The sequence below is a fragment of the Bubalus bubalis genome, chromosome 3, assembly GCF_019923935.1.
Source record: "Bubalus bubalis isolate 160015118507 breed Murrah chromosome 3, NDDB_SH_1, whole genome shotgun sequence".
NCBI classification, from domain to species: Eukaryota; Metazoa; Chordata; class Mammalia; order Artiodactyla; family Bovidae; genus Bubalus; species Bubalus bubalis.
The window spans coordinates 53,481,967-53,507,904 of record NC_059159.1 but is presented as its reverse complement, the minus strand read 5'-3'; the positions used below and the strand labels follow the sequence as shown (position 1 = coordinate 53,507,904).

General features: G+C 40.3%; 1 protein-coding gene and 1 long non-coding RNA gene across 2 annotated transcripts in view; one reads left to right on the top strand and one right to left on the bottom strand.

The window, feature by feature from the left end:
- The first annotated feature begins 13,653 nt into the window (after positions 1 to 13,653).
- Positions 13,654 to 25,938, top strand: part of PPM1E (protein phosphatase, Mg2+/Mn2+ dependent 1E) — a 217,434-nt gene continuing 205,149 nt past the window's right edge. The window contains exon 1 of the mRNA XM_025281191.3: positions 13,654 to 14,313. Coding sequence (XP_025136976.2) covers positions 13,862 to 14,313 — 452 coding nt within the window. The 5' untranslated portion in view covers positions 13,654 to 13,861. The remainder of the gene's footprint in view (positions 14,314 to 25,938) is intronic.
- Positions 13,916 to 14,762, bottom strand: LOC123332715. The gene is made up of 2 exons (XR_006549689.1): positions 14,625 to 14,762; positions 13,916 to 14,114 (listed from the first exon to the last, which is right to left on the bottom strand). It is a non-coding gene; the product is annotated as an uncharacterized LOC123332715 (long non-coding RNA).

The following is a 25,938-nucleotide window of genomic DNA, read 5'->3' as shown; positions in this document are numbered from 1 at the left end:
CTCACTGTAGGAGCCTGCAGAGATGAATGAACTATCACCCTTCTCTATTCTTATTTCTTGGTCAAGATTCAAAGTTGGGTAGAGAGTATTCTGTTGACCTAACTTAGGTCCGTGTCTGACCCCAGGATGTGATAGCATCTGGGGGAAAAAGTCAGTACAGTTATCTTTGGCTTCTGCAAGAGGAGGCCCGGAGGCTTACCAAAACTGCCTATAGTGGAAAAGAGGTGATTGCCTAAAAGAGATGGAGATGCTGCTAGGAAAGGGATATAGCTGCTGGGCAACCAAAAACAAGGGATGTACATTGTAATTTATGACTTGCTCAAAGTCTTATTATTAGGAAACAGCCTATCAGAAAGTCAATCTAACTCCAATCTTTGCTCTTATATGAATGAAGTGGTTCTCTACTTGGGATGATTTTGCCTCCCAGGGGACATTTAGCATTGTGAAGATATTTTGCTCATCTCAACGCTAAGAACAGGTGCCACCGGCTTCTAGTGGATAAGTATCAGGTATGCGGCTAAACATCCTAAAATGTACCTTACAGCCCCCAATAACACAGAATGAACAGGGAAGCCTGGCATGCTGCAGTCCATGGGGTCACAAAGAGTCGGACACGACTGAGCGACTGAACTGAACTATCAGTAATGCTTAGGTTAGAAACTCTAACCTGAGACACTATGGCCTGGGCCATATTCTTTAAGTGTGTCCATCAGAAGTGTCAACATCCTATACAGTACGGTAGAAAAAGGAGGATCAAAATGGCACTAACTTTGATTTAACCACTCAAGCCCTGTTCACGGGAATGAGGGTCCTAGTTAGATTGGTCCTGATAACTAATCCTGATTGTAGAAATGGTTGCATCAGGCTATCTCAGTTTGATGCTTTAGATATTTGAATCATAATGAACTCTGATTCTATGCACATCAGTTATCAGTTGATAGTTTGATTTCCCAATTATTAATACTTTGGTTATAGCCAGATGGATAGAATTGTCTGGTCTCGATGGAAGTAATAGTTCTCATTGTAAATTTCTATATTGTCATTGTGATTTTTATACATCATTTCCTTCTGAGATTTGTCAGTGTCAGTTAATATACTTCTGTAGTAATTTTGAACACCCAAATTTCTTTTTTTCCCCAAATTAAAACAAATTTATATATTTCCTTGGCCATGCTAGGTCTTACTTGGAGCACCCAGGATCTTCAGTCTTCGTCGTGGCATGTAGGATCTTTAGTTTCAGCACGTGAACTCTTAACTGCAGCATGTGGGGTCTAGTTCCCTGACCCCTGATTGAACCCAGGCCCCCTACATTGGGAGTGTGGAGTCTTAGCCACTGGCCCACCAAGGAAGTCCCTTTACGTGTTTTACTGAGGAATGAAAGGAATAAAAGAGTGCCAGTTTTATTGATATAATTGACATACATCAATGTATAAACTTAAGGTATACAGCCTAATGGCTTGACTTACATTATATTGTAAATACTGCAGTAAGTTTAGTTGCTGCCGCTGCTAAGTCACTTCAGTCATGTCCAACGCTGTGCGACCCCATAGACGGCAGCCCACGAGGCTTCCCCGTCCCTGGGATTCTCCAGAGAAGAACACTGGAGTGGGTTGCCATTTCCTTCTCCAGTGCATGAAAGTGAAAAGTGAAAGTGAAGTCGCTCAGTCATGTCCGACTCTAGTGACCCCATGGACTGCAGCCTACCAGGCTCCTCCATCCATGGGATTTTCCAGGCAAAAGTACTGGAGTGGGGTGCCATTGCCTTCTCCGTAAGTTTAGTTAGCATCCGTCATTTCATATAGATACAATTAAAAAGAAAAAAACTTTTTCCTTGGAATGAGAACTGTTAGGATTTTTGTTTGTTTGTTTGTTTTGTTTTAGTTTTATTTGTTTAGTTTTTTTTTTTAATTTTATTTTATTTTTAAACTTTACATAATTGTATTAGTTTTGCCAAATATCAAAATGAATCCGCCACAGGTATACATGTGTTCCCCATCCTGAACCCTCCTCCCTCCTCCCTCCCCATACCATCCCTCTGGGTCGTCCCAGTGCACCAGCCCCAAGCATCCAGTATCGTGCATCGAACCTGGACTGGCAACTTGTTTCATACATGATATTTTACATGTTTCAATGCCATTCTCCCAAATCTTCCCACCCTCTCCCTCTCCCACAGAGTCCGTAAGACTGTTCTATACATCAGTGTCTCTTTTGCCGTCTCGTACACAGGGTTATTGTTACCATCTTTCTAAATTCCATATATATGCATTAGTATACTGTATTGGTGTTTTTCTTTCTGGCTTACTTCACTCTGTATAATAGGCTCCAGTTTTATCCACCTCATTAGAACTGATTCAAATGTATTGTTTTTAATGGCTGAGTAATACTCCATTGTGTATATGTACCATAGCTTTCTTATCCATTCATCTGCTGATGGACATCTAGGTTGCTTCCATGTCCTGGCTATTATAAACAGTGCTGCGATGAACATTGGGGTACACGTGTCTCTTTCCCTTCTGGTTTCCTCAGTGTGTATGCCCAGCAGTGGGATTGCTGGATCATAAGGCAGAGAACTGTTAGGATTTACTCTCTTGAATTTCATTTACATCATATAGCAGTGTTAACTATAATCATGCTGTACATTATCTCCCTGATACTTATTTATCTTGTAACTGGAAGTTTGTACCTTTCGACCACCTTTCTCTAATTGCCCCTCTCCCAACACTCTTTCTCTGGTAACCACAAATCTGATCTCATTTTCTATGAGTTTGTTTTAAATTCTATATAAAGAGATCGTACAGTGTGTTTCTCTGTGTGACATATTTCACTTAGCGTACTGCTCCCAAGGCCCATCAATACTGTTGCAAATGGCAGGATTTCCTCAACCTGCCCCCTACCTCCGGAGAAGGCAATGGCACCCCACTCCAGTACTCTTGCCTGGAAAATCCCATGGACAGAGGAGCCTGGTAGGCTGCAGTCCATGGGGTCGCTGAGGATCGGACATGACTGAGCAACTTCACTTTCACTTTTCACTTTCATGCACTGGAGAAGGAAATGGCAACCCACTCCAGTGTTGTTGCCTGGAGAATTCCAGGGACGGGGGAGCCTGGTGGGTTTGCCGTCTGTGGGGTCGCACAGAGTTGGACATGACTGAATCGACTTAGCAGCAGCAGCAGCAGCAGTCCCCTACCTCAGAGTCCTAACCACTGGACCGTCAGGGAAGTTCCCAGGATTTCCTCATTTTGTGTGTGTGTGGCTGAATAATATTTCATTGTATGTATATATGTATGTGTGTGTATATATATATATCACAACTTCTTCATCCAATAATCTGTTGGGTTTTAGAACACTCAAATTTCTGAGCTTCCAAGTTTGTTTTATTTTTTTAAATATTTATTTATTTATTTTGGCTGTATCAGGTTTTAGTTGTGGCATGTGGGATCTTTCCTTGCAGCATAGGCTTCTCTCTAGTTGTGGTATATGCAGGCTCCAGAGCACATGGACTCTAGTTTGCAGCAGGTGGGCTCTCTAGTTGAGGCACACAAGCTCATTTGCATGGGATCTTGGTTCCCTGACCAGGGATCAAACCCCTGTCCCCTGCATTGGAAGGTGGATTCTTAACCACTGGACCACCAGGGAAGTGCCCTGAGCTTCCAAGTTGAAATTGATAAATTTTATTGTAAATTTATACAGGTAAATGTCACTATGGTAGTTTCAAGATGAATTCTTTGGCACTCCTCCCATCAGGAAATGGGGTGTATTTTGTCCCCTTTTATTGAAAGTAATGTGCCTGTAACTGCTTTGACCAATAGAGTCATTACTCAATCGCTAAGTCACGCTCAACTCTTTGCAACCCTATGGACTGCAGCACTCCAGGCTCTTCTGTCCTCCACTATCCCCTGAGTTTGCTCAAATTCATGTCCATTGAGTTGGGGATGCTATCTAACCATGTCATCCTCTGCTGCCCCCTTCTTTTGCCTTCAATCTTTCCCAGCATCAGGGTCTTTTCCAATGAGTCAGTTCTTTGCATCAGATGGCCAAAGAATTGGAGTGTCAGCTTCAGCATCAGTCCTTCCAATGAATGTTCAGGACTGATTTCCTTTAGGATGGACTGGTTCGATCTCCCTGCAGTCCAAGGGACTCTCAAGAGTCTTCTTCAGCACCACAGTTCAAAAGCATCAATTCTTTGATGTTCATATCTGTACGTGACTACTGGAAAAACCATAGCTTTGATTATACGGACTTTTTTTTTTTTTTTTAATTGGAGGCTAATTACTTTACAATATTGTAGTGGTTTTTGCCATACATTGACATGAATCAGCCATAGGTGTACATGCGTTCTCCATTCTGAACCCCCCTCCCACTTCCTTCCCCATCCCATCCCTCAAGGTCATCCCAGTGCACCAGCCCTGAGCGCCCTTTCTCATCCATTGAACCTGGGCTGGCGATCTGTTTTACTTATGGTAATATACATGCTTCAATGCTATTCTCTCAAATCATCCCACCCTCGTCTTCTCCCACAGAGTCCAAAAGTCTGTTCTTTTCATCTGTGTCTCTTTTGCTGTCTTGCATAGACTATACAGACTTTTACGGCAAAGTGATGTCTCTGCTTTTTAATATGCTGTCTAGGTTTGTCATACTTCCCAGGTGGCTCAGGGGTAAAGAATCTGCCTATCAATGCAGGAGATGTGAGTTCGATCCCTGAGTCAGGAAGATCCCTTGGAGGAGGAAATGGCAACCCACTCTAGTATTCTTGCCTGGAAAATCCCATGGACAGAGGAGCCTGGTGGCCTACAGTCCATGGGGTCTCAGAGAGTCAGACACGACTGAGCCACTGAGCACGGACATGCATGCTAGGTTTGTCTTAGCTTTCCTTCCAAGGAGCAAGCGTCTTTTCATTTCATGACTGCCGTCACTGTCTACAGTGACTTTGGAGCCCAATAAAATAAAATCTGTCACTGCTTCCACTCTCCCCCCTTCTATTTGCCATGAAATGATGGGGCTAGATGCCATGATCTTAATTTTTTAATGTTGAATTTCAAGCCAGCTTTTTCACTCTTTTTCACCCTCATCAAGAGGCTCTTTAGTGTCTCTTTTCTTTCTGCCATTAGAGAATTATTATCTGCATATCTGAGATTGTTGATATTTCTCCTGGCAGTCTTGCTTCCAGCTTGTGCTTCTGCCAGCCCAGCATTTCGCATGATGTATTCTGCATATGTTTAATAAGCAGGGTGACAATATATAGCCTTGTCATACTCCTTTCCCAATTTTGAACCAGTCTGTTGTTCCATCTCCAGTTCTGTTCCTTCTTGACCCGCATACAAGTTTCTCAGGAGACAGATAAGGTGGTCTGGTACTCCCATCTCTTTAAGAATTTTCAGGTTTGTTGTGATCCACACAGTCAAAGGCTTTAGCATAGTCAAATGAAACAAAAGTAGATGTTTTTCTGGAACTCTTTCACTTTCTCTATGATCCAATGAATGTTGGCAATTTGATCTCTGGTTCCTTTGCCTTTTCTAAATCCAGGTTGTACATCTGGAAGTTCTTGGTTCATGTACTGCTGAAGCCTAGCTTGAAGGATTTTGAGCATAACCTTGCTAACATGTGAGATGAGCAGAATTAGTGGCTCAGACAGTAAAGAATCTGCCTGCAATGGAGGAGATCTAGGTTTGATCCCTGGGTTGTGAAGATTCCCCTGGAGGAGGGCATAGCAACCCACTCTAGTATTCTTGCCTGGAGAATCCCCAGGAACAGAGGAACCTGGCAGGCTACAGTCCCTGGGGTCGTAAAGAGTTGGACACGACTGAGCGACTCAGCACAGCACATACAAGAGTTTAAACATTCTTTGGCATTGCCTTTCATTGGATTGGAGTGAAAACTGTGACCACTGCTGAGTTTTCTAAATTTGCTGACATATTGAGTGCAGCACTTTCACAACATCATCTTTTAGGATTTGAAATAGCTCAGCTAAATTCCATCACCTCCACTAGCTTTGTTTATAGTAATGTTTCCTAAGACCTACTTGACTTTACACTCCAGGATGTCCACCATCGTGGTTATCTGGGTCATTGAGACCTTTCTTGTATAGTTCTTCTGTGTATTCTTGCCATCTCTTCTTAATCTCTTCTGCTTCTGTTAGGCCCCTACCGTAGCACAGAATTAATGCTATTGATTTATGACACCAGTTCACACCTTCTGTCTTATTCATTGAAACACTCATTCTTGGAACTCTCAGGTACCATGTAAGACATCTGATTACCATAAGACTATTATAATAGAGACGTTATGTGTGGACATTCGAGTTGACAGTCCCAGCTGAGCTCTCGGTTAATAACCTGCCTCAGCACAATCAAATTAATATCTTGAAAATAATTTATATATTAGTCATTTTCCACTCAAGTTTTTTCAGTATCACTGGAAAAAAGGTAGAATGTGAATGAGTCTCTGGACATCTGCCTAGTTGAGCCTTCAGATGATTTTATCCCTAACCAACTGCTATCAGACTCCAACCACATGAGACCTACAAGTGAGAACCACCTATGTGAGCCCAGTCAACCTACGGGGCTGTGAAATACAGTAAAGTGGGTTTTTAAAATAATTTTTGTGCTATATACGCAACCTATAATGTCCTATTTTAATTATCCTAATTGTTTTCAAATTTGTTCCTCAGTTGCAAGGTAGAGTTTTTTTGTTTTTTTTTTTATTGGAATATAGTTGGTTTACAATGTATTAGTTTCAGGTATATAGCAAAGTGAATCAGTAATACATATACATGTGTCTATTCTTTTTTAGATTCTTTTCCCATAGAGACCATTACAGAGTGCTGAGTAGAGTTCCCTTGCTATACAGTAGACCCTTTTTAAGGTGGTTTTTGTTCTGGCCACTAAGTTTGGCGGTAATTTGTTTTGCAGCAATAGATAGCCACAGTGGTTAGTTGTGAGCCTCTCTGGGTGGTTTACTGGTCTTCTGAAGTTGCGTCATCAGGTGTCCTGTTAGATTTCCGATCTTCCTATAGAGTGTCTTAGTCTCTTCTGGTCATCTTCATTTCCACTGACACTCTTGTTTTCTGTATTCCTTATTTCCCACTGCCCAACTGACCTTTCAGCCTTCAGTGTTTCTTCTGAAAGAGTATGTGTATATTAAATTTTCTTAAAATACAGTTTTCATGTCTCTTTCAAAATCAATATTTTTGCCAATACTTACAACAAGTAATTGTAATTCCATCTCCCAGTACTCTAATCTTGAGCTTTTGCCATGCCCGTAAGCTTTATACCTTAAAGATTCATGAAATTATTTTTTCCAGAGATACAAAATTCCAGGATTTTATATGACACCTGAAAAAGATATTTGATGGTTTTATATATGAATGGTCCAAGTTTATTTTGCATCGATATTTTGGCTTGCTGCCTTTGTGCCAATAGCTGCAATGCATTGTACTGACATTTAGGTATATGGAGGTTCTTCAAATCTTAATAGTCCCCCACTTGCAAAATTACTGGAAACCACGTGTGATATATTGGTGCCAGATATGTCATTTATAGATCACTCTTTCATAAGCCAGTAAGTCAATTCATATGCCCAAATCATTTCCCTTCTGGAAAAGCTACATTGTATCAGCATGGTTACCATGTGTGGTAATTGATAATGTCTGTGCCACATGGCTTACTTTACCCTTGTCCAACCCAGCTATTCTACCACCTAAGATTACCATATGTTACAGCACTCTAGGTTAATGGAATCATTTCCATCTTCCCCTCTAGTCACAAATGTCATTGTGGCTCAATTCCATCAGCTCCACACTCCATGAAAAATAAAGTGGTTGGTACTATCTGAGCACAGGAGATAACTTTGTGAAGAGTTTTCATATTTAGTTGTCTGCTTCCTTTTCATTTAAAAAAGCAGTTGGACTTTTAATGAATGCTCTGGAGTGGGTAATGGGCATCTGCTGACTAAAAGAGAATACAATTAATATCACTCTTTAATTCTTGCTTGTGTTTATTCTAAATAAATATATAAAGGGAATAAAAAATTAGATGATAATAATATAGACTTTTTTTTATCACCATAAAGTGCTTTTCGGTTTTTATAAAGTAAAAACTAGAAGCAAAATATTGAAGTGGATTTTTAAAAAGGAGTCAATTCGTTTGAGAAGGACCATTTATTATAGAAGGAATATATTACATCTCAGCCACTTATAGTATCCTTATCAGAAATTGCCATCAACCCCTGCCCTCTTCCTGTTTCATAAGCATGTCATAGTAAGTTAAAAAAAGTTTGATTCCTCAAAGAACTAAGCAAAATAAAAACAAAAGTTTGTTATCATCAGTGGTTAAAGCATTAAGAAAGAAAAGTTAGAACCTGTTTTGGGGACTTCTTTGCTTTTTAAAACTGATGAAAATAGTGCATGTGGACCTGTTATTACCTGATGTGAATTCTAATTTTGACAGCTATGGACTGTTGCTGCAATATGACCATACTAGCCAGCAAAAGAAGAGGAATAAAAATTAATATAGTAGTAATATTTTTGGCAGCAAATGGATGTGATTTAACAGTTGTTAAATCACAACTATTCGTACAATAGAATACTACTCATCAATAAAAAAACAATTACTGATAAACACAACAACATGGGTGAATCTCAAAAACATGATGAATGAAAAAAGTCTAGGCACAAAAGAGAACATACCTCATGATTCTGTTTATATGAAATTCTAGAATAGGCAAAACTAATCTATAGTTAATTATCCTTATCTTCTACATCTTCCAGGATATAGAAGATGTAGGTAGGGTATATTGAGAAGGGAGGAAGATGCTCTTATTTGAAAACATTTATGTGCTCAGTTTTTCCAGTTGACAGGTATTCTCTTGCTCCCTACTAGTCAGTTTGACAATGCCATCAAATTAATATCTCCAAAGTACTTATTTATTAGTTATCCTTCCATCAATTTAAAAAATATGAATGGAACATTTCTCTAGGCACAGATCAGAGATATATGTAAGACCCCTACACAGTTTCCCCAATTATTATTAACATTTTACATTAGTGAGGTATATCTGTTACAACTGATGAGCCCAAATTGATATATTATTATTAACCAAAGTACATAGTTTACACTTGGGTTCACTCTGTGTTGTATGTCCTGTGGTTTTTGACAAATGTCTAATGATTTGTATCCACCATTATAGTATCATACAGAATAGTCTTTGCTTCCCTAAAAATCCTATGTTCTGTCTATTCATTTTTACCCTCCCTACCTTTGAACCACTGGTAACCTATTCATAATTTTTTTTAAGGTTTTAAAAATAACATGTATTTCTTAAAAGTTAACATATGCATAATAGGAAATAATTTACTGCTATCTTCAAGTAAACTCACTGTTCAGGTAGCACCTTTGAAAATCTAGACTGCCTTAATGTCAACTTAATCCATTTATAATTGTTTTATATATTTTTATCACTCTTTAAAATATTATTTGTTATTGTATTAATTGAGATCCAGTTAAGAAAACAGAGGGAATAGAATACAGGAAATTAGTTACACACATGCTAAGAGAGCTAAAAAGCCAAAAGGGAAGGTACAGCAGTATCTTAGTCTGACTGGGCTGCTATAATGAAAAAATCATAAGTGGGGTGGCTTACAAGCAACAGAACTTTATTTCTCACAGTTCTGGAGGCTGGAGTTCAGTAATCAGGGCGCTGGTAGATTGTGTTTGGGACAGACAGTGGTCTTCTTACTGTGTTTTCACATTTGGAAAGGGAGAGGCGTCTCTCTTGCACCTCATCTTATTAAAGATGGCACTAATCCCATTCATGAGGGCTGTGCCCTCATAACCTAATTACCTTCCAAAGACCCCCACCTCCTAATTAATACTTTCACCTTGGGGGTTAGGATTTAAACATATGAATTTTTGGAGCACACAAGTCATCCATCCATAGCAGGCAAGATTAGGCAGCTAAAGCCAGCCACCATCTCTAGGCTGATGGACAAATGGAAGATGATGTTTCTGGAGCTCTAGGACTGGTGTCAAAGAGAAAAGCTGGAAGGACAGGTTCAGGGGGAGAAAAGCTATAAAGGAGAAGCAGCAAGCATTAGGACTGAGGTAGGGGACAGGGAAGAAATATCTTGGCTTTTTGCCTTTCCTTCCACCTTCTAGTTTCCTGCTGATATCTCCCACTGGGCAAATCACAGCTGGAACTCAGCTGTCCAGGAACCTGGTGAATGTAGCTTGAAAGAGTCAGCACCCCTGTAATACCAAGGAGAGCAAAGTAGGGGAAGAAATGGATGTGAGAACAAAAAAAGGACTAAGCAGTAATCAATTCTTTTTAACTTTAAAAATAAACCTTATTGAGGTATAATTTACGTAACAATACACTTATTTAAAATGTACACTTGGATCCTTTTTGACAAATGAATACACCTATATAAAACACCCAGCCAAGATATAGAACATTCTAATCCCTCCCACAAAGTTCTACTTAACTCCTTTTCCATGAATCCTCTATTCCATGTCAGTCCTAGACAACCACTAATCTGCTTTCTGTGACTATAGATTAGTTTTGCCTATTCTAGAATTTCATATAAATGGAATCATGAGGTTTGTTCTCTTTTGTGCCTAGACGTTTCTCATTCAGCATGGTTTTGAAATTCACCCATGTTGTTGTGTTTATCAGTAGTTTTTTTTTAATTGATGAGTAGTATTCTATTGTATGAATACACCACAATTTGTTTATCCGCTCACTATTGATGTACACCTGGGTTTTGTCCAAGTTTGAGCTGTTATGAATAAAAGTATTGTAAAAAATTTATATACAAGGGTTTTTTTGGTGATGTGTGTCTGCGTGTGTGTTTGGTGGACACGTTTTCATTTCTTGTGGGTAAATATCTGGGAGATGGATTACTGGGTCATATAAGAAACTAACTGCCCAACTCAACAGTTTTATTTAACCTTTTTTTTTTAAAGTTTTTTATGATTTTGGCCATACCTCATGGCTTGTGGGATCTTAGTTCCCCAACTGAGGATTGAACCTGGGCCCTCAGCAGTGAAAGCACCAAATCCTAACCACTAGACCACCATGGGATTCCCCTTTTTAATCTTGAAATGTCATCCTTAATCATGAATGTCCTTGAAAGAACATGTGCATTTCCTCCAAAGAGCTAAGGCTTAGAGAACAATTTTTATGACAAATCTAAAAAAAAAAAAACCTTTAAAAAGTTAACTGCTCTTAATACATATGTTTTTTTATAGCTCTATTTAAAAATAGACAACAAGAAAGGGGATTAGGGAAGTATAAGAGGAGAGGAACTGAAAAGGGAAGTAAAGCCATGCAAAACAATGACTAAAAAGACTTGACAATGGCAGAGCCATCCTACACAGCTGCCCTGAGACCCAGCACCGCTGTCAGCAACCTCTGGCGAAGCTCCTCTGTCAAACGGATGCAGCAGGATCCATACTGATCTTTTGTAAAGGAATATCTTCATTAATATAAGCAAACACACCTCTCATTTATAGTAATGTAGAGGTGTAGGCTTTTTCTTTTACTCTTAGTAGTAATGTTTCCCCAACACAGAACACTTCCTTTTGATATGTGGGTTGAGTCATAAATTAACGTCACAAAGAAATGTCACCTAGAGGAGGGAGGCAACTACATTACAAAGTAGGAAGGTGTAGCTTAGATGTGAATTGTTAACAGTTGACAGCCTTGTGCTCTTGAACTAAATGTCATTGTGTCAAATTCTGAGATATTAAATAGTTGTTGCAATGTAAAATCGCAGACATTTAGGTTTTGTAGCCTTATAAGTTATGTCAATCTTTTCTAGACATTCTGAAATGGAAATGAACAGGTGGATTGAAAACAAAGGCAAATAAAGAGTTTAAAGAAATAAAGTTTAAAGACTTTCTTGGCATCGCATAAAGAAGTCGCTCTACACTGGTGATGTTTTAAACAAAACATGTATAAATACAGTTAGCTTGTCTGGAAACAGACTTATTTATTGGGTCTTACCATTTACCTTTGAGACAAAAATAAGTAGTTATAGAGGACTCATGCATTACTCAGTATACACTTTCTATCATGTATTATTTAATCTCAAGCTAAGAAAGAGAATGGACGTCTATTTTACATGATGCCATAATGTACATTAGTGAGCTCAACCCACTTATTCTTAAAATAACAGTATCACATCAGGGATTTAGAATACAGTATTATATGAAAACAGTTGGCAGGGAGACTCCTTCTGCCATTAATAACTGACTAGAAATGTTATTTCAGACTCTAAATCCAACTGAAATCCAGAAGGAATAAATGGAGAGGATGGGGTGGATATTTTGTGAACATGTTTTTCAAAGTAGAGAAAGAATCACTATCTTTTTGCTGAATTATATGTTGCCATGGACATGGCAGTATGCAGTAATGATGCTGTCATCTATACAGCTGTATAACAACACAGCTTCTCCCTCTCCCACTCCCCTCAGTAAGGCTTGAAAATAATAGGTTTGTGTGTGGTTTGGTAAGAAAATTAGAATAATTTAAAGTTGTTTCACTTTCAGTCTACAAAAATAGAGACTCAGGGGGATGGGGAAGAAGAGCAAACAAAATGTACCAAAAAATACAGATTATGTAATAAAGTATATATTTGTTGTTGAGTCACTAAGTCATGTCGGACTCTTGCGACTCCATGGACTATAGCCCCCCAGGTTCTTCTGTCTTCTGTCCATGGGGTTTCCCAGGCAAGAATACTGGAGTGGGTTGCCTGCAGACACTCAAGAAGGGTGTCTTGATGTGCTGGAAATCTGATGGCTTTGCAGTAAAAATAGAGCTGTTTTTAGTCCTTGTTGCATCGCATTATCTTGAAGTCTCAGTTTTTTCATCCATGGAATGGAATCACGGTAATACCTTCTACCTTGAGGCGCTATTACAAGGATTAAGAGGATGAATATAACGCATAAACTATAAAGCTTTTTAAAAATAAGGCTTGATAGATGTATTACACTGTTGAGTCTTTAAAGTCAGAGAAGAGTACAGGAAAAAGGGTCTAGAAAGGCTTTAGAAGCTGACAATCTGGGTTCCAATTCCAATGCCACGACTAGGAGCTTCCACACCTTGAAAAAACAAATGTACTTAATCCTGCTTCCTCTTTTTGGGAAGTGAGGATAACACCACTTCACAGAATCAGATAGATGAGAGAATGGAGGCAAAGGAACCTACCTTTGTAGATGTTGAATGCCTTCCCCTGCAAACTACTTATTAAATTAATGTCATCGACAACAGAAGGTATTCACACTGTGGTATCTTTCCGCACATAGGGACCCTAAGACAAGACAGGACAGATAAGGAAAACTGAGGTGAATCCAAATCAAGGAGACCAACTGCTAGACCGGGCGAACGTCTTAGTTCCCTCTTAACCACTTTGAGGTTAGGGTATCCACACAGTGAAGGCATTCAGAGTTGGAGAGGAGACCAAGTCGAGTGCCCCTTTCGACTCCGTGGACTCGACGGGAGGGACCCTGAAATTGTTCCTTAGAGGCCGGTTGCCATGGCGACGGTCTCTAGGCAGCTTGGGCTGCGCTCTCCCTAGGGCTAGAGGGTGGGCCTCCGCCGGACCCCGCGCGCGCGCCCGAGACCAACTTTCCCTCCAGACCCGTGAGGGGCGGCGCGCTCCGCCCCCCGGCCCCGGGCCGCGCACGTCCGGGCTCGGCGGCGCGCACGCCTGCGGGAGCCCTCTCCAGGCAACCTAGTGCTGATCGCTCGTGCCGGTGCGGCCGTTAACCGCCCTTGCGGGAGCCGGAGGCTCGCCAGCAGCCCCCCTCCTCTTCCTGGGCCTCCCCCACCCGTTTCCCCGGTCGGCCCTGGGGCATGAGCAGCGATGGCCGGCTGCAGCCCTGAGGAGAAAACTTACCGGCGCTTCCTGGAGCTATTCCTGGGCGAGTTTCGCGGACCGTGCGGCGGCGGTGAGCCCCAGCCGGAACCCGAACCCGAAGAGTCGGAGCCCGAGCCCGAGCCCGAACTGGTGGCGGCTGAGGCGCGCGAGGCGTCGGTCGAGGAAACCGGGGAGGCGGCGGCCGCCGGGGCCGCGTCGGAGGAGGGGGAGCACGAGCAGGAGCGAGAAGACCCCGAGCCTGAGGAGGAGGCGGTGGAGGAGGAGGCGGCGGCGGCGGCGGGCGAGGAGGCGGCGGCCCGGGGGCAGTCGGCCGTGCCGCCGCCGCAGCCCCGGCTGCCGCCGCTGCCCCCGCTGCCGCGGCCGCTGTCGGAGCGCATCACCCGCGAGGAGGTGGAGGGCGAGAGCCTGGACCTGTGCCTGCAGCAGCTCTACAAATAGTTAAGTAGCGGGGCTCGGCCGGGGGGTGGGCCGCCGTCCCCGCCGCGCCGGCCTCGACGCGGCTCCCTCTGCCGCGCGAACTGCTCGCTTTTCCGCTCCTCATCCCCCCCGCCCGCCTCACGCCGGCGCCCTGGCGAGGTTGGAAGCGCCCCCGCTGCTCGGACTCGAGCGGTCGGCGGCGAGATGCCCACGCCCGCCGCGGCCCCCGCGCCTCCCGCCGGGGCCCGGGAGCCGCCCCCCGCGCCCTCCCGCCGGGCTCCCGGCTTCCCGCTTCTCCCCGGCCGCCCACTTCTTTCTCCACTTCTCACACCTTTTCTGCTTGGTGCCCGGGAAGGTCCTTCCTTCTAGTCTTGAGAGCTCCCTCTTCCCAGCCCTCTCCTTCCTGCTGCAGGCTTTCCTCCCACCCGGGTCTGTCTTTTTCCCGGCTCGAGTCCCCCCCTGTTGTTTGGCGGCGGAGAGACGCGGTCTTCTTTCTAGGCAGGAGCTGCTTGCTAGGTGCCTCCTGCGTAACCGCAACAAAGATGATAATCCCGGCCCCAGATCCACAGGAGGGGAGACTGGAGTCGATTTTCTTCTGTTGGGCGCTCAGTGTTGAAAGTGTAGATGGCTTAATACACGGAAGCCTCGTATCGTAGTTTAATGATACTTGATAACTCTTAATTGAGGGAGGTGGGAAGGAAATGGGGAGGGACGGAAAAGGAAAATTTTACCTGCGAGCCTTCAGGTGAAAGACAGAGTCGTAATTCGTTAAAGTGGAAAACTCTGGCTGGTTTGATAAAATTGCAATTAGGTGCAGTATTTTCAGTCCATTAAGTAGATGGGGTAGAGAGAAAGCAGATGGCTTAGCTACACAGATGAAAGTCTAAAATAGAAAGGTCAAGGCTTTGCCTTTCATCCCAGTTTTTATGGGCCTGAAATAGAAGCAGTTTACAATTGCGTTTCTTTCTAAATGGAATTGTTCTGAAATAATGACAGAGGAGAATACTAACAAGTTTCTGAGAACACTGGTAAACCTCGACAGCCTTTTGCCATTCTGCTGATAGTTGTAATGAAAGATGTTACTCTGTCCCCATCAAAAAGTTTGCTACTGCAAGATTCACTGCAGTTAAGATCTCTTCTTGGATTTTTTTAAAAGCTTAGATTAAGAGAAGGACCTGGAAAATAAAGGTTTTGTCTTTTTCCAACCTAACAGACACCTGATCAGATCATTCTTCCTGTTAAAACAGAAGCTTGTCAACAGGAAAAAAACACTGAACATATATGCTGTAAAAGTGGACTGTGTTGATGTGTCCCATATTTTATACACTATTGAAATTTCAATTTTGAAATCCTATCTGGTTACCAAAGTCATACTGCTTTTTGGGAAATGTAAAATGGCATGTAAAAACATCTTAGGAGTTTTTCTTCCTAGTGTTTGTAAACAATCGTAGAATAGAGTTTATGAAATATAATTTTTAATACTATATAGACACTTAAGACTTCTTGCTTAAAATAAAATGGAATTGTTTACTGAAGTGGAAAGATTTATCTCAGCATCAGACTAACTCTATTTTGACAATTTTACCTTTACATATGCAATTGCAGAATTAAAGAAATACACATTTAAACATTAGAGAAGGTCCATTTCAAAAAAAGAGTGTCATTAGCTTAGAACAACTTTGAATATGTACCATTCAAGGTTTTTTAAAAATGAAATCTGTATGATGATGGTAGGTTGATGTGTGTTTTGCCACATGGAAAGGGAGCAAGATTTTCCATACATGTATAAACTAGAAAAGTATTCAGATTATAAAATGGCAATCTAATTGAGGAAGTTTAGATTTGAAGTAAAACTAGCAAAATTGAAGTTGGAAAACAACTGTTTTGTGCAGAAGCTATTAACTTATGTTTTACTCAGATATAAAACGCCTGGCTTGTTTATGTAAAGTATCTTCAACGTTGTTAACAGACTGAAAAAAAAGACAAAACAAAACCCAAAAACCTAAAAGTCTCATAGTTTAAAAACACATACTTTTTGTGCTTTATTATTTATGAAAGAAAATCATACAACTTGGCCACAAGAATCAGTACTGGAAGACATTGTAGAGATGGATCATTTTCCTGTTCGCTTCATTTTACAGAAGAGAAAACTGACGATCCTGATTCAGAAATGACAAATTATGTACAAATGGTTTTCCAGCATTTTTCAATATAATTTTTGAACCTCAAAACTCTCAGAGTTGTCAAATTTCCTAGGAAAAATTGAGTTATCAAATTTCCTAGGAAACACTTTGAAATCATTCTGATTAGGAATATGTTGGAATTACTAATTTGGCGGAGGTGAAGTTTTTGGTTTTTTTTTTAATATTTTCTCAGATACCCACTCTCTCTTTATTTTGGGAATTCTTAACATTCTTTAGAAACTGTCATGTTTGTCAGAGTGTGCTAAAATACTTAAATGAAGTTACTTGAAATATATATTCACCAATTTCACAGTTGAAACTAATGTAAGAAGAAACTAGAACCAGTTTCATAAATCTCTAGACTATTTTTTCTGTCAGTGCTTTATAAATATATAGTATGAAGCTACAGAAAAAAATAAAGGTGCTTACTTTCCCAATACTGTTTATGTATACACTGGCTGAAATTTTACTTCAAAAAATATAGTGAATGTTTTTCCCAGTATTTTGCTTCTCTCAGAGTTTAAGAACAGCAGGTATATTTATCATTCTTCATTTTGGTAAACTCAAAGCTTAGGATTAGCTTGAGATAAGCAGTTACTTAGGTAAGTAAAGGATCAAGGTTTAAGTGGACAAAATATAGTTATAATTAGCAACTTAAAAGTTTTTCAGTATTTGTGATAGAGTTTTTGCTGTTAGGCTTCAAAATGGGAACTATGCACTTAATATTTCTGTACTAGATAAAAACATGTAACATTTTGAAAGAAAAATTATTTGAAATGTTGAAACTCCCCTAGGATGAGAAAGATCTCTGTTGTGGGCTATAAATACTTTTTTTTAAAGGACCATTTAAACAATTTTGTTTCAAATAATTAAATCTTTAAAAATGAATAATAAATTCAGGCAGTTCTTTAGAACTGTTTAACTGAATTAGTCTATTCCATGTCAATAAAAAATTCCAGTGATTTGGAATCTTCAGCTGCTCATGTAAAAATTATCTCCTTTACTCCTGTAAACTAAAATGCCCCCCAAGAGAGTAAAATAAATTCTAATGACGCAAAATTAGGAGTTTTGAGGTTAATGGATCTCTTTGAAAAGGTGGAGGTGAGATATTTTATAGCTTTGAAATAATTTCAAATAAAATTTACAGCTGATCTTATAGCAGATATGAATAACCTTGGATAGGTTGCATAGGTCAATGCTGTATTTTATTCTCTGTATTATTGTATGGAGGATAAATCTATTTGTTTTAACCCAGAAGAAACAAATACCCTGAAGTCTGTAAGAGCTACATGTCAGTACATTTTTAGAGCAGTTGTCTTCTCAGTTATTCATTTAGTCTGGGTTGGACTTCTCAAGGAGGGGGAGATATTTTGGTAGCCTGGCAAAGTTAAATACTTGCAGATGGTTTACAGTAGTAATGAGGGTGGCCACTTTAAAAATGGCCTGGGAAAGAAAATCATTGTTTATAGACACTAATAATTCAGTTGTATTGAATTATGTGACTCATTAATGACTTTGAGATAGATTAGAAAGCCATTAACCTTTGTCTGTGTATATATATGAAAAAATAGATGGATGGGAGTTATGCCACTCATTTAGAATACCCCCCTTTTTTTTTATTCTTAAAAGTAGTAAGAAGTAGCAGAAAAAAGAAAATACCAACCATTGGGTGTAAGCCATAAGTTTCGGGGTTTTCTCCTACGTCTTAGACTGCCACTTCTCTGTGAGCTTTTAATACTCTGCCTAACCCTTTTATATTGTTGTTTGGTCCTTGGCCTTTTCAAGTTTGGTTGGCTTAGTTGTCTGTGGTCAACATCAGTCTCTCCCGTGATGTGATTTTGGTTATTGTAGTTATGCTAATAGCTCCCAACTCGGTCTCCATCCTTGCTTTGACTGCTGATGGAATGGCTCTATCCAGATGTCTAAAAGTCTTCTCAAATGAAAATGTCCAAAACTGAATTTGATCTTCCGTCTCTCTCTGTCTCTCCCACAGAAGACAAAACTTGATTCTCTTTTTGGTGGGTTTATTCATGAGGTCACAAAGAGTCGGACATGACTGAGCGACTGAACTGAACTGAACTGATCCTTGATTTTTCCTTCTCTCCTCCTCACGTTCAGTCAAATTTTGCCTTGTAAATACCTCCTAAATATGTCCCTCACCATCCCTACTGTCATTGCCATTTCTTCCCAGTCTTTTCCAATATATTCTCCCCAGTGTATTAATAGTAAAGTGATTTCTCTAGAATGTAGATTATGTAGATTAATTGTCACCCATTGCTTAAATATTTTACTGTTTACCTGGTATTAGCCAAACTGAGGTCAAAGGCACAGTTCTCCAGTCAGATACAGCCAAGTCTGCCTGAGGCAGAAGTTGCTAGGAGTTAGGGTCCAACTATAAGTTAGAGAAAGAGTCTGCACAAGACCACCCTCACTTCTGACACTGACTATAATTTTCAGGTTTCTCAAAACTACTTTCAGATTTGATAATTTACTAGAAAGACTCACAGAACTCACTGAAAGCTTAATATATTAATGGATTATGGTTCAGAATAAGGAAAAGCTAGAACTTAGAACCAGCCAAAGAAAGGGATGCATGAGCTGCAATCTGGAAGGGTTTCAGATGTGAAGCTTCCATTGTCCTCAGGGATGTGTTCCTCTCTCATGGAGTCCTGACAGCCCAAAAAGCTCACCTAAGTTTCGCTGTCCAGTTTGTATTGGGATTTACTGGTAGATTGCTCACCTGGTTGAACTTATTAATAGTTTCAAGTCTCCCACCCCAGGCTGATACCATGTGATCCAAGGGGCCCACTATGAATAACAAAGACACTCCTATTACTCTAGAAATTCCAGGGATTTAGAGGTTACCTCCCAGGAGCTGGGGACAAAGGCCAGACTTCTTTTTGGCAAGGCCAGTTCTTTATTGTATACCTTCATCGCCTATTTCTCCATTGCCCTACAGATAAAATCCAAACAAGCCTTTATAATCTTATCAGCCATCCCTGAATCACTGTCCACCCACTCCATCCCACCCCTAGAAACTATACTTCAGCTGTTTTAGACTATTAATATATTAGTTTGAATGCATGGTGTTTGCTCTTACCTCTGCACTTTGGACATAACACGCTTGATCTACCCAGCTCTCCCACTCCGACTTCAATCTGTCCAGTCATTAACCCATTGTTCAGGTCTCCATTTCACATCACTTCCTTTGTTCACCAACCCCACACTCATAATGAATTACATGTCTCTTCCGTGTCTCCTTATAGAATACCTAGTGCTTATTCCTCTTGTTCAGTTCAGTCGCTCAGTCGTGTCCAACTCTTTGCAACCCCGTGAGTCGCAGGACGCCAGGCCTCACTGTCCATCACCAACTCCCGGAGTTCACCCAAACTCATGTCCATCGAGTCGGTGATGCCATCCAGCCATCTCATCCTCTGTCATCCCCTTCTCCTGCTCTCAGTCTTTCCCAGCATCAGGGTCTTCTCCAATGAGTCAGCTCTTTGCCTCAGGTGGCCAAAGTATTGGAGTTTAGGCTTCAACATCAGTCCTTCCAATGAACACCCAGGACTGATCTCCTTTAGGATGGACTGGATGGATCTCCTTGCAGTCCAAGGGACTCTCAGGAGTCTTCTCCAACACCACAGTTCAAAAGCATCAATTCTTCAGTGCTCAGCTTCCTTCACAGTCCAACTCTCACATCCATACATGACCACTGGAAAAACCATAGCCTTGACTAGACGGACCTTTGTTGGCAAAGTAATGTCTCTGCTTTTCAATATGCTATCTAGGTTGGTCATAACTTTCCTTCCAAGGAGTAAGCATCTTTTAATTTCATGGCTGCAGTCACCATCTGCAGTGATTTTGGAGCCCCCAAAAATAAAGTCTGACACTGTTTCCACTGTTTCCCCATCTATTTCCCATGAAGTGATGGGACAGATACCATAATCTTAGTTTTCTGAATGTTGAGCTTGAAGCCAACTTTTTCACTCTCCTCTTTCACTTTCATCAAGAGGCTTTTTAAAGTTCCTCTTCACTTTCTACCATAAGGGTAATGTCATCTGCATATCTGAGGTTATTGATATTTCTCCTGGCAATCTTGACTGCAGCTTGTGCTTCATCCAGCCCAGCGTTTCTCATGATGTACTCTGCATAGAAGTAAAATAAGCAGGGTGACAATATACAGCCTTGACGTACTCCTTTTCCTATTTGGAGCCAGTCTGTTGTTCCATGTCCAGTTCTAACTGTTGCTTCCTCACCTGCATATAGGTCTCAAGAGGCAGGTCAGGTGGTCCGGTATTCCCATCTCTTTCAGAATTTTCCACAGTTTATTTTGATCCATACAATATTGTGATCAAAGGCTTTGGCATAGTCAATAAAGCAGAAATAGATGTTTTTTTCTGGAACTGTCTTGCTTTTTCAGTGATCCAGCGGATGTTGGCAATTTGATCTCTGGTTCCTCTGCCTTTTCTAAAACCAGCTTGAACATCTGGAAGTTCACAGTTCACGTATTGCTGAAGCCTAGGGTGGAGAATTGTGAGCATTACTTTACTAGCGTGTGAGATGAGTGCAATTGTGCCGTAGTTTGAGCATTCTTTGGCATTGCCTTTCTTTGGGATTGGAATGAAAACTGACCTTTTCCAGTCCTGTGGCCACTGCTGAGTTCTCCAAATTTGCTGGCATATTGAGTGCAGTACTTTCACAGCATCATCTTTCAGGATCTGAAATAGCTCTACTGGAATTCCATCACCTCCACTAGCTTTGTTCGTAGTGATGCTTTCTAAGGCCTACTTGACTTCACATTCCAGGATGTCTGGCTCTAGGTGAGTGATCACACTATCATGATTATCTGGTTCGTGAAAATCTTTCTTGTACAGTTCTTCTGTGTATTCTTGCCACCTCTTCTTAATATCTTCTGCTTCTGTTAGGTCCATACCATTTCTGCCCTTTATCGAGCCCATCTTTTCATGAAATGTTCCCTTGGTATCTCTAATTTTCTTGAAGAGATCTCTAGTCTTTCTCATTCTGTTGTTTTCCTCTATTTCCTTGCATTGATCACTGAGGAAGGGTTTCTTATCTCTCCTTGCTATTCTTTGGAACTCTCCATTCAGATTCTTATATCTTTCCTTTTCTCCTCTGCTTTTCGCTTCGCTTCTTTTCACAGCTATTTGTAAGGCCTCCTCTTGTAGCACTTGTTTAATTTTTTTTCCCACGCAGATACTTATGTATCTTGACTAGTGGTCTTCAAAATAAGGTGTACCCAAAATAATCCATTTCCATGAAGGAATAAAATATTAAAATCTATTTCTTTGTGTACAAAATATGAATTTAAGAGCATTCCCTCGCAGTCCAGTGCTTTGGATTTGGCGTTTTCACTGCCGTGGCCCAAGTTCAGTCCCTGTTTGGGGAACTAAGATCCCGAAAGACAGGTGACATGACCAAAAAAAAAAAAAGAATTAAGTGCCAGTAATACTTGACATATTAATGAAGAATGGCAGCTTGTTCTGTGTGACAGTTGACTTCATGTTAAACACTGTACATGAAGTATCCTGATGACGTGCAAGTTTCTTGGCTTAGAGTTGACAGTGGCACCTTTCCTCCAATTTTAAGAACGTCATGGATTATTACTGTTTACCTTCTCTCATTAAATGGATTCCTTGGTTGTATTTAACAAAGTTCAGTTCAGTTCAGTCGCTCAGGTGTGTCCGACTCTTTGCCATCCTGTGAATCGCAGCACGCCAGGCCTCCCTGTCTATCACCAACTCCCGGAGTTCACTCAGACTCATGTCCATCGAGTCAGTGATGCCATCCAGCCATCTCATCCTCTGTCGTCCCCTTCTCCTCCTGCCCCCAATCCCTCCCAGCGTCAGAGTCTTTTCCAATGAGTCAACTCTTCGCATGAGGTGGCCAGAGTACTGGAGTTTCAGCTTCAACATCATTCCCTCCAAAGAAATCCCAGGGCTGATCTCCTTTAGAATGGACTGGTTGGATCTCCTTGTAGTCCAAGGAACTCTCAAGAGTCTTCTCCCAACGCCACAGTTCAAAAGCATCAATTCTTCGGCGCTCAGCCTTCTTCACAGTCCAACTCTCACATCCATACATAACCACTGGAAAAACCATAGCCTTGACTAGATGAACCTTTGTTGGCAAAGTAACGTTTTTGCTTTTCAGTATGCTATCTAGGTTGGTCATAACTTTCCTTCCAAGGAGTAAGCGTCTTTTAATTTCATGGCTGCAGTCACCATCTGCAGTGATTTTGGAGCCCAAAAAAACAAAGTCTGACACCGTTTTCACTGTTTCCCCATCTATCTCCCATGAAGTGATGGGACCGGAGGCCATGATCTTCGTTTTCTGAATGTTGGCTTTAAGCCAACTTTTTCACTCTCCTCTTTCACTTTCATCAAGAGGCTTTTGAGTTCCTCTTCTCTTTCTGCCATAAGGGTGGTATCATCTGCATATCTGAGGTTATTGATGTTTCTCCTGGCAATCTTGATTCCAGCTTGTGCTTCTTCCAGCCCAGCGTTTCTCATGATGTACTCTGCATAGAAGTTAAATAAGCAGGGTGACAATATACAGCCTTGAAGTACTTCTTTTCCTATTTAGAACCAGTCTGTAGTTCCATGTCCAGTTGTAACTGTTGCTTCCTGACCAGCATATAGGTTTCTCAAGAGGCAGGTCAGGTGGTCTGGTATTCCCATCTCTTTCAGAATTTTCCACAGTTTATTGTGATCCACACAAAGGCTTTGGCATACAAAATAGATAATTGACTTAAAAAATTCCTGCAAAGACATCATAGGTTGAACATATTATTTGTAATACAAGTGTAAAAAGCAACAAAACTTCTATCTTTATTTTTATTAGATTTTTTAAAGGGTGATTATATTTGATGAGAAATCTGTGAATATGTAACTTAATTAGATTATGTAGAATACAGCTTACTCAAAGAAATACTGATAATATTGCTGGTGAGAGTGGTATGTATGCATGGGTATGCATGTATGAAATTTATACATGTATATATACACACATCCAGCCATGAGAAATGTATATCTACATTGAAAATGTGGTATTCATAATGTTCCAAATGATTTTGATAAAGTGCTTGAAGGCAGTTGCATTAGATTATTAGCTACATGTTTGCCATCAAATCCCTAGACCAGCAATGACAGGGACATATGCAACACAGATAAATCCAGTGAATGAGCCAAGAGATTAAACACAAAATATTATTCATAACTATTTTAAACTGCTTTTTTAAAAACTTAGTCAAGTTCTGTATTTGCATATTTCAGAACTTTTTATTATAAAAAATTTAAAGTATATAAAAAATTGTGTACTTATTGGTCAGCCTCAGCAGTGATCAATCTGTGGCCAGTCTTTTTTTCATCTATACCTTCACACATCTCACCCTACCTCCCGTGTAATTTTTAAATGAATACACAGTATTTTAATCACAATGCTATTGGACATTTTAGGTGTTACCTGTTTTTGGTTGCTCTAAGAATATTTTGATGGTCATCCTTTGAGCAAACCTTTGATTTTCTTAGAGTATATTTATATATAGTATATAGTGTTGGGATTATATTAAAGATATTCACATATTTAAGGCTTTTGGTATATAGTTTTTAAATGTCTTCTAAAACAGAGTTTTGTTGTTTACTCTCTGAGAAGATATATATAAGAAAAAGATTATTTATTTTAATGATTTAAACATTTACAAAATAACAGAATAATAAAAATATACATATACCCCCCAATCCATTTCAAGAAATTATCATAATTAAGATTATTTTAAGAAAGTAAAGCATTTCATATATAAATTAACATTTCATATGAAATTGAAGACTTTGTCACTCTCTTCTATAAACTGATTTCATTTTCTTTCTTTCTAGAGGTAATCTGTGAATTTAGGGAATGTAGCCCTCTGCTCTATATTTTTATATTTTTACTATCCACATATTTGTATGGTCAAAATATGGGTGGCTTTTTTGTTTTTGTTTTCATAAGTAGCTTTTTTGAGACTAATGTTTTTAAAAAAGATTTATTCATTTGATACAGAGTTTTTTCATTTGAGCTACTATATGGAGTCTAAGAATATACTATGATTTATTTATCCAATTTCCTATTGAAGGACAGTCAAGTTGTTTCCAATTTTTGCATGTTCTGTACTATAATGGCTAAAAATCGCTGCTCTTGTGGGTAAATCCTGAAATCTCAAAAGCTGAATGTAATGTTAGTTTATTTCTTGCTCAGAGAGTACTTTCAATGGAGAAGGCACTGTGTTCTATGGAGTGATTAATGGACTCAGGCTAGTAGAGTTTTTCATCTTCAGTCTGTGGTTTCCAAGGTTGCTCTAGGCATCAGCATACGTCTAGCAAACATAGGAGTGGAGAATGATATTGGCGGTTTTTAGATGCCAGACCTTAGAAGTGGCATATATAAGTTTGTTCACTTTCCATTGACTAGAATTAACCCCATTTTAAAAATTGAAAGACACAGTGAATTTATTTTATTTTTTTAACCCAGTATATTCACATATACAGAAAGGGAAAGACTAAAGATCTCTTCAGAAAAATTGGAAATATCAAGGGAACATTTCACCCAAAGATTGCCAAAATAAAGGACAGAAACGATAGTGACCTAGTAGATGCTGAAGAGAGCAAGAAGAGATGGAAGGAATACATGGAAGAACTGTACAAAAAAGATCTTAATGAACCAGATAACTATGATGGTGTGGTCAGTCACCCAGAGCTAGACATTCTGGAGTGTGAAGTCAAGTGGGCCTTAGGAAGCACTGCTGTTAATAAAGCTAGTGGATGTGATGAAATTCCAGTAAAGCTGTTAAAAAACCCAAAGGATGATGCTATCAAAGTGCTGCACTCAATATGTTAGCAAATCTCTAAGACCCAGCAGTGGCCACAGGCCTGGAAAAGGTCAGTTCTCATCCCAGTTCCCAAGACGGGTAGTACTGAAGAATGTTCAAACCTTTGGACGATTGCACTCATCTCCCTCGCTAATAAAAGCATGCTTAAAATCTTGCATGCTAGGCTTCAGCATTACGTAAACTAGAACTTGCAGAACTTTCTTCAACCATGCAATCAGAAGACATTTCTTGGCAGGAAAGCTATGACAAACCTAGACAGTGTGTTGAAAAGCAGAGACATTACTCTGCCGACAAAGGTCCATATAGTCAAGACTATGGTCTTCTCAGTGGTCACCTACAGTTGTGAGAACTGGACCATAAAGAAGTCATAGCACCAGAGAATTGATGCCTTTGAACTGTGGTGCTGGAGAAGACTCCTGAGAGTCCCTTGAACAGCATGGAGATCAAACCAGTCAATGTTAGGGGAAATCAACCCTGATTACTTGTTGGAAGGACTGAAGCTGCAGCTATAGTATTTTGGTCACCTGGTGCAAACAGGCAACTCATTGGAAAAGTCCCTGATGCTGGGAAAGATTGAGGGC